This window comes from Culex pipiens, chromosome 3, assembly GCF_016801865.2.
Source record: "Culex pipiens pallens isolate TS chromosome 3, TS_CPP_V2, whole genome shotgun sequence".
Lineage (NCBI taxonomy): Eukaryota > Metazoa > Arthropoda > Insecta > Diptera > Culicidae > Culex > Culex pipiens.
In genome coordinates, this window is record NC_068939.1 from 180,689,783 (window position 1) to 180,699,014 (window position 9,232).

At 34.1% G+C, this 9,232-nt stretch overlaps 1 protein-coding gene across 1 annotated transcript; it reads right to left on the reverse strand.

The window, feature by feature from the left end:
• Window positions 1–3,515: 3,515 nt before the first annotated feature.
• On the reverse strand, window positions 3,516–4,513 carry LOC120423953 (galectin-6-like). The gene is made up of 3 exons (XM_039587936.2): window positions 4,099–4,513; window positions 3,664–4,031; window positions 3,516–3,605 (listed from the first exon to the last, which is right to left on the reverse strand). The coding sequence occupies exons 1-3, from the start codon at window positions 4,191–4,193 to the stop codon at window positions 3,598–3,600; spliced, it is 471 nt and encodes a 156-aa protein (XP_039443870.1). The 5' UTR covers window positions 4,194–4,513; the 3' UTR covers window positions 3,516–3,597.
• Between the last annotated feature and the right edge of the window lie 4,719 nt (window positions 4,514–9,232).

Below are 9,232 nucleotides of genomic sequence, written 5' to 3' on the forward strand. Positions count from 1 at the left end.
GTAAACTTCACATATTAGATTAAAATGGCCCAAAAGTGTCTTTTCTCAATAACTTTCACAAATTTCAATTTTTTCACTTTATTTTTGTAAATACATAAAATTGACCCTAAGAGTCAAAACCCCAAATATGAACTTTTTAGGTTGAAATTAAGTAGTTAGAAGGCTGGTGCGCACCTTTGCCCCGTACTACTCTAAAAAACTCAGCATTTTACAAAAAATAATTTTTTTTAGGAATTTTTTCGTTAAAATTTTTAATTATTTTTTTTTACAATTTCTCTTCTCTGTTAATTTTGAGGGACTTATTTGAGTGACCGACTGGATACACTTCGGAATAATATCGAGTTGAATGTTACATTTTAATAAGTAGATGGTTGTAAACTTTCCGTTGATAAATCCAAAAAAAAATTAAAAAAAAAACATCAGGAATATTTTTTATCTGTAATTCCAGTTTTATCGGGCATCCTGGCAACGACTTATTTCGTTACCATGCATGATGTTATGTTCAAAGATATTTTCATGCAATATCTCAGCAAAAATCTTTCAACAAGTTGCTCAGCTAGTTACCGTGACTTTGATTCTTCTTTTATTATGTACTTGTTAGGTAACACGTTCAGGCTGTTCTTGCTGGTTCCGATTGGAAAAACAATCAAAATAAAAACGAACATTTTTAAACCCATGAGCAATTCTCTGAGATTTCGGTTCTGTATTTTTTAATCTGGCTGAAACTTTTTTGGTGCCCAATGCCCAAAGAAGCCATTTTGCATCATTAGTTTGTCCATATAATTTTCCATACAAATTTGGCAGCTGTCCATACAAAATGATTTGTGAAAATTCAAAAATCTGTATCTTTTGAAGGAATTTTTTAATCGATTTGGTGTCTTCAGCAAAGTTGTAGGTATGGATATGGACTACACTGAAAAAAAATTATACACGGTAAAAAAAATTTTGGTGATTTTTTATTTAACTTATTGTCACTAAAACTTGATTTACAAAAAAACACTATTTTTATTTTTTTAATTTTTTGATATGTTTTAGAGGACATCAAATGCCAACTTTTCAGAAATTTCCAGAATGGGCAAAAAATCTTTGACCGAGTTATGATTTTTTGAATCAATGCAGATTTTTTCAAAAAATCGAAATATTGGTCGCAAAAATTTTTCAACTTCATTTTTCGATGTAAAATCGAATTTGCAATCAAAAAGTGCTTTAGTGAATTTTTGATAAAGTGCACCGTTTTCAAGTTATAACCATTTTTAGGTAACTTTTTTGAAAATAGTCGCAGTTTTTCATTTTTTAAAATTAGTGCCCATGTTTGCCCACCTTTGAATTTTTTTTTTTTTTTTTTGAAAAGCTGAGAAAATTCTCTATATTTTGCTTTATTGAACTTTGTTGAAAGGTTAAAAAAACAGGAAAATTGATGTTTTCTTAGTCTCACCCAAACAACCCACCATTTTCTAATGTCGATATCTCAGCAACTAATGGTCCGATTTACAATGTCAAAACATGAAACATTCGTGAAATTTTCCGATCTTTTCGAAAAAAATAATTTCAAAAAATTTAAATCAAGACTAACATTTCAAACGGGCCAAACATTCAATATTACGCCCATTTGAAATGTTATTCTTGATTTAAAATTTTTGAAAATATATTTTTTGAAAAGATCGGAAAATTTCACGAATGTTTCATGTCTTAACATTGTAAATCGGATTAATAGTTGCTGAGAAATCGACATTAGAAAATGGTGGGTTGTTTGGGTCAGACTTAAAAAACATCAATTCTCGGGTGAGTTTTCAAAAAGTCGTAAGAGCCACTGTGACCTCTGACACTAATTTAAGTTTTTGTCGAAAATGAGACAACATTTCATTTTTTTAAGTTTGGGGAACTTGAAGGACGTGTAGATGAACAATCTCGAGCATTTCTGATATTGGTTTTTCGTAAGTAGGTCGAATAACGATGCAAAAAGGACTTTGTTTACCAATGGCTCTTACGGCTTTTTGAAAACTAATCCGAGAATTTTCCTGTTTTTTTAACCTTTGCATGGCAATATCTCAGCAACTATGGGTCGTATCAACAAAGTTCAATAAAGCAAAATATAGAGAATTTTCTCAGCTTTTCAAAAATATTTTTTTCACAGGTGGGCAAACATGGGCACTAATTTTAAAAAATGAAAAACTGCGACTATTTTCCAAAAAGGTAACTTAAAAATGGTTATAACTTGAAAACGGTGCACTTTATCAAAAATTCAATAAAGCACTTTTTGATTGCAAATTCGATTTTACATCGAAAAATGAAGTTGAAAAATTTTTGCGACCAATATTTCGATTTTTTGAAAAAATCTGTATTGATTCAAAAAATCATAACTCGGTCAAAGATTTTTTGACCATTCTGGAAATTTCTGAAAAGTTGGCATTTGATGTCCTCTAAAACATATAAAAAAAAATTAAAATAGTGTTTTTTTGCAAATCAAGTTTTAGTGACAAAAAGTTAAATAAAAAATCACCAAAATTTTTGTACCGTGTATAATTTTTTCAGTGTAGTCCATATCCATACCTACAACTTTGCTGAAGACACCAAATCGATCAAAAAATTCCTTCAAAAGATATAGATTTTTGAATTTTTACATATCATTTTGGTATGGACAGCTGCCAAATTTGTATGGAAAATTATATGGACAAACTAATTATGCAAAATGGCTTCTTTGGGCATACCGAAGGCACCAAAAAAGTTTCAGCCGGATTAAAAAATACAAAAATTAAAATTAAAGAAAAAAGACCGATTCCGTAGAGAACTGCTCCCATATGAAATAAATAAGAATACTGACAATGACACAGCGTTTCAATACCAAGAACTATAAATTCGAAATACACTCTTCACCTTCACCAAACACGCACATTCTCCAATAATAATTTACCAGAAACACTTGCTTAAACCAAGCCCCTTTGTTTAGACGAAAGCAATTTGTTTGACTTTGAACGCACGTTTTTGGCGCGGTCGCACGGTGTTTCATATCCACTCACAGTTTATTTTTCTTCGAACCATCAAACCCACTGCCGTTTCCGCATTCCTTACGGTATTTTCCGAGTATTGAGTACTTACGCCAAACTCACGCAACAAATATCCCAGTTTCTGGAGTGCTTTCTTTCACAACAAACAGGGCCGATTCTCGGTATCAATATTGTTTGGTTTACTCTTAGCCTACTATGCGCCTATACTCTGTATAGTTAGTCGAAGTCACCTTGGATTCCTTGGACACACACACATTTACTTAATATCGATAAGACTGATAAGATTGCGATTTAGCAAAAGCGCATTGGTTTGTGCAATAAGGCTGGCTGGCTTAAGGCGGTCGTGATTCACAACTTTGCTGCATAACGTTAAGTACCTCCCCTGCGCGGTACTTAAGCTGGCTCAGGTTCATGTAAAATGACTAGAAAACGTGACGTTTATAGCTGCTGCTGCTGCTGATCTGTTTCCAGACTACGTTCAAGGCATCGTGATTGAGAGGTGAACACGGATTTATCCTTTCTTAAATTTACTGTTACAGTGTGGTTGCGAGGAATTTTACGATGATTGTTTAGCCGCAAATGGCGCCATCACTCAGCGGTCTAAAAATAAACATTCTAAATTTTCCAAAAATAAACGCAATCTCCGCCTAGCGTTTACCTGCATTCCGGTATTTGAACGCGATCTCCTCCACGTACTCGATATCGTCCCACAGTTCGATCAGCGTGATGGCCTCCACCGGCAACTGGTGGCCAAACTCGTAGTCCGGCGTGTGCTGCGTGTCCTCTGCGAACACTTTGAACACTTCTTCGTGGAAGCGGAAGATCAGGGTAAACTTTTCGTTTCGGTCCACCATCCAGTAGTTCTCCTCGACGGTTTCCGCCTGCCAGACGCTGTTTTTCCAGTTGTGAATTACGGCGCTGCTGCCGTCGTCGTGGAAGATCGTCCGGAAGTGGTACGCGATGTGGGGTGGCGACTGGCCATCGGGAACCTGCGCCGGTCGGGGCAGGCAAAAGTTTACCGAGAAACTTGAGAAAAAAAATGTTACAATTCATTCTCAGAGTGGAGAAGGTGGAGGGGGCAAAGTGCACTTACTTCCTCGCGTCACTTTTTAATTTGCCTCTGATAAGAATCTCGTCACCGTACTCAGGTGTTCGAGGCAGCTGAGCTGTGAAGGGGCGTTTACTCATTGTGATCGATAGCCCGCGTATTTTCGGTCAATGTTTAGACAAACCCAACCAGCAAAAGCTAAACTTTCAATTCCAAGAAAAAACTAGGCCATTCACCAATCACGCACGGCCCAAACAGAACCCAAAACAGACCGTCTTCAATGGGTGTACTAACAAAACTGGCAAGCGCCGAGGAAGCCCACGATAAGAGACCATAAAATGTGTGTTGCTACAGACCACCTGTGCTCAAACTGTTACAATACACACTCACAAAAAGCCATTGAATAGGTCACGTTTCACGCTGCATACGAAAGTTACTCTAGCAGAAATGCCTTCAAAACGTTTCCTACAGTGAGCAGTGTACTAAGGGGGTGGTATGGGAGGGAAATATTTGTTTTGGTTTTTCATTCACAACGGTACCAATACAAACGAAGCAAGCGAGCAGAAGCAGCATTATGCCCACCCTAGTGGGTGGTGCGTTGGAATGCTGACAGATGTGAGGCGTGGGTGCCAGAATGATGAGTCTGATTAATTTTATTATTGTATTTCTGTATATATTTTTTTAATGACCTATACTGCCGCTGATCGCATAAATGTCCCATATGCATTTTCATCACTTTTGAGTTAATGATGCAGTTTGGTTCAAAATCGTGTGCTCTTTCAGAAAAGCCTATAACATCCAGTACTTTGTTCTAGAAATCTGGAGGAAATGCAGTTTTTCCACGAAAACTTAACACGTAGCCTTATGTGTGGGACAAACTTGCCTTGCGTTTTTCTCAGTTTGCTGTTTTTGCATATGGGACATTTATGCGAACATGGGCAGTATAAACATATAAAACACAATAGCTTAAAGAACATTTTAAAAAAAAACTCTAGATTTATTGTTTTCTACTAACAGTTTAATAGTATCTCTTTGCTTCTGAAATTCAGTTATTTTTTTTAAATAATAAATTAATAAAATGAATAGTTAATCAGATTAATACTTCTTGTTGTATTTTTTTAATCCTTTTAGAGTAACTATTAAAATTAATTCATTAAATAGTTTTTGCTTCAAAAATGTCTTTAAAATAATGTTAACTAATCGAATACCGGTAATTAAAAATAACAGCTGACTTAAAGTAACCACACAAATCTTAAATAAGCGAATGGTGTGAGCATTTCATAGCATTCGTCTCAACCTCCATCAAATAATGGCATTTGCCGACCCTGCCTCAAACTGCGTGTCAGTCCCACCCGTAAAATAAAAACGCCCACCGTTTCGTTTCGGTTTTTGAGAAGCAGATGTAGCTGCGGACTCAAAATTCAAATGTTCGTCTTTGTTTTGGTCGTTTAACGAAGCACGTGGTGTTGGATGAAAGTCGGTTTCAAAATGCTTGATTTGGACATGAGCTTTTAAAATTGATCATTTTCTTGTAGGAAATGGCATAAGCAAAAATGAATTTATTGAAAATTTAATCTACCCAAGTTTTGTTATTGTCAGTAGACCGGGATTTGTAATTTGAGAAACTTTGATTTTAAGCTAAGTTTACAATAATTTGTTGGAAATAACATAAATTATTATTTCTTTGAAATCCAGTAGCAAATTTTGTTTTGTTTTAAAGAAAAAAATATTCTGGTACACCGATACAAATCTTGCAAGCGAATCCGAAAAATCAATGTTGACGAATTGGAAAACTTTTTTTTAAATCCTTTTAAATTGATTTTACAGATTCGCTCACAAGATTTCTAGCCGTGTTTTTGCCAGATTACTGTTAGAATTGTGCCATCATTATGGAATAACGCAAAGATTCAATTTTTTAAATGAATTATCAGATATTTTGCATTTTTGTAACTGTAAAATGGCAATTTTCATGTCTGATTTGAAAACATTCTTTTGTAAATCTTCTTACTTTTACACCCTCCAAGACCCAAAAACCGCCTCTAGACGGACCCCGATCTAAAAGTTGGCCAAAATAGTAGTTTATGCAACAAGTTGCAATAAGAAGACTTTTTCAGCACTAGTCGTACATTTATTCAACGAGATTCACCGAGTTGGATAAATATGACGAGTGCTGTTAGAATCAAGTTTTGCAACGAGTTCCATACATTTTATTTTTCGTTTTTCCATGCAACATTTTTTGCAAATCCGAAAAACGCCTTTTGAATGTAATTTTAAGTAAAATGTCCATGTATTTAGTCAATCCACCGTTTAAAAAAAAATCAATGTTGAAAAGTATTTCTTTTCAAAACAAGTGCTGAAAAGTTCAACTTTTCAGCATCCATTTCAGTGCTGAAAAGTAGAACTTTTCAGCATTTCTTTAAAAAATGTTCCATTCGATTCAGTTATTTTTGGTACACGTTCAATAATGACAGGAAAGGTATGTAGTTTCAAGACGGAATTGCAAAAATAAATTTTAAAGCTATTTTGAACTTTTAAAAAGCAATTGGTCGACTTCTAATTTGAGTTTGATGATTTTACATGTTTGTAGAATAAACCTAAAACTAAGTAATTTTCTGAGGTTCCAAACAACGATTATTCTCTTCATTTTTTGATTTGGATAAAACTTTGTGTGTACTTTTTCTATGACCAAAGAAGTATTTTTTGTCGTCTCGATTCAAAAAAGCTTTTTTATGTTGTTTTTAATTCATTTCTGGCAGCTTTAACCTTCTTGGTCGCTGCCCTACCAAAAAGGCTATTAAATATTCAAAACGTTGAAAAAGTTGATTTTGTTCACTTTATTCTCAGATTTTGATATTGATAAATTTTGATATCATGGACCGTTTTCAAGTTAATTTTTTGATAAAAACAAGACTTGTTTACCTGTAGAAGTCATGACCAAGCTTGATCATATCTGAAAATATGTTTATCGAAAAGATCGAAAGTTTCCTTATAAATTTGTTCAAAGTAGACAAAGATTAAAGTTTTTTTGGTTAAACGAAAGTTTTAATTGTTAAAAAAGATTCTCTCGACCCAATCTGAGTTGAGCAACAATACTTGGAACAAAATTACCACATACCATGAAGACTAGATAATTTGTAATTTTTAGCAGTTTTATAATATTTTTATTTTTCAGGCAATTTATTCGTAAAACAGTTTGATTTTATCGAAGTATGCTACAAAAGTGACACTACTATGCTTGAAAATCAATTGAAAATGCTGACAGGAAAACATTTAGAAAATTTTATTTTTCTCAATTCGTATTTTTTGCAATGCTATAACTACTTTTTTGCAATTCCGTTGTGAAACTACTTACTTTTCCTGTCATTCTTGAACGACGAAATAGCCTACTTTTCTCTACTAAAAATAACATAATCGAATAGAAACACATTTCAAAACAAATGCTAAAAATTTCTGCTATTCAGCACTAAAATGAATGCTAAAAAGTTAAAATTATCGGCACTTCTTTTAAAAGTAATACTTTTCAACACTGTTTTGATTTAAATGATGGATTGACTAAATACATGGACAATAACGTGTTTCATCCAAACAAAAAAGTTCTCAGAATCAGGCAAACCGAGGTTCACCTAGTAGAGGATACCCATAGGGACTCTCATGCCAAACATCAGCCCATTTGGTTGAGAATTGGCCTGTCCCCAGCGGTTTAAAGTTTACATGTAAATTACTATGGGATTTTTGTGCTTTTCTTTCAATCGTTCCTACAGGTCTGGGGACAACATGGATTCACTCGGAATAAAGACAGGTGTGTAGGGGATGGTCCAATGAAGCATCGATTGCATTATTAACACACAATCATCATGTTACGTTATTTAGAATAGTTCAAATTGTTACAGGAACATCAATTATTATAATTTTATTACTTTAAAGAATGATTCTGAGCCAAAACTTGAGTGTATGCTCTGCCACGTGTTCACCGTCTGATATGGGGCGTCGTAATTTTCACTTAGCCATCATAGTATACTAAGGACAATGCGTACTTTTGAAGGATGAATCGTTGATTTTGGAGACATCGGACGTCGATCCAATGCGCACCTTGGGGACAGAATGGACAACCCTTATTCCTTCTGGAATTTGTTCATTGGACCATCCCCTACACACCTGTCTTTATTCCGAGTGAATCCATGTTGTCCCCAGACCTGTAGGAACGATTGAAAGAAAAGCACAAAAATCCCATAGTAATTTACACGTAAACTTTAAACCGCTGGGGACAGGCCAATTCTCAACCAAATGGGCTGATGTTTGGCATGAGAGTCCCAATGGGTATCCTCTACTAGGGGAACCTTGGTTTGCCTGATTCTGAGAACTTTTTTGTCTGGCTGAAACACCCTAATGGACAATTTACTTACAATTACATTAAAAAGGTTTTTTTCGGAATTGCAAAAAAATTTCGTTGGATAAATGTACGACTCGTGCTGAAAAAATTCAACTTTTTGCAACTTGCAAATACTACTACTACTATTTCGAAGTCGAAAACGAAAATTGTAATGATTTGGTTCAGCTATTCAAAAATAAAAATAAATCAAAAGAAATTAATATACTTCGAGTTGTTTTAATAAAAATATTACGTTTTTAACCTGAAACTAGCCTTAAAGTGGTTAACGGTGCATTTTTCCGGAAAAAATACAGAAGAGTATTTTTAGCTAGCAAATTTGATTTTGCCTTAACAATAAAAAAATTAATGTTTTTGCAGTATGTTAGGCCGTTGCAAATATTTTTTGAAGTTTATGTCCCTCGGCTCTGACCAAAGTCATTTGGATGAAAAAAGTGTATTAAAATGCATTTTACACGCGTCCAGTTGCTTTCCAATCATTAGTTTTCAAAATATCGATGTTTTGACGAATTCTTTTTTTCGCGAAAAAAATAAAGGCATATTTGAATCAACAAAACGTTTTGTTGATTAAAAAATCACGATTTTTGTTGAATCAACGCTAAACGTCAAAGCTACTTTTTCAAAACAACAACAGATTTTTGTGAATTGAATTGATTATATTCGACAAAAAATTGTTGAATCAAACCTCGTACAGGCTGATTCTACAACACATTTTTCTGCGTGTGTGATTGTACATTGGTATTTCATAAAAATTTAAAATGTTTTCAAAGGAGTTCAAACATGCTAAATATG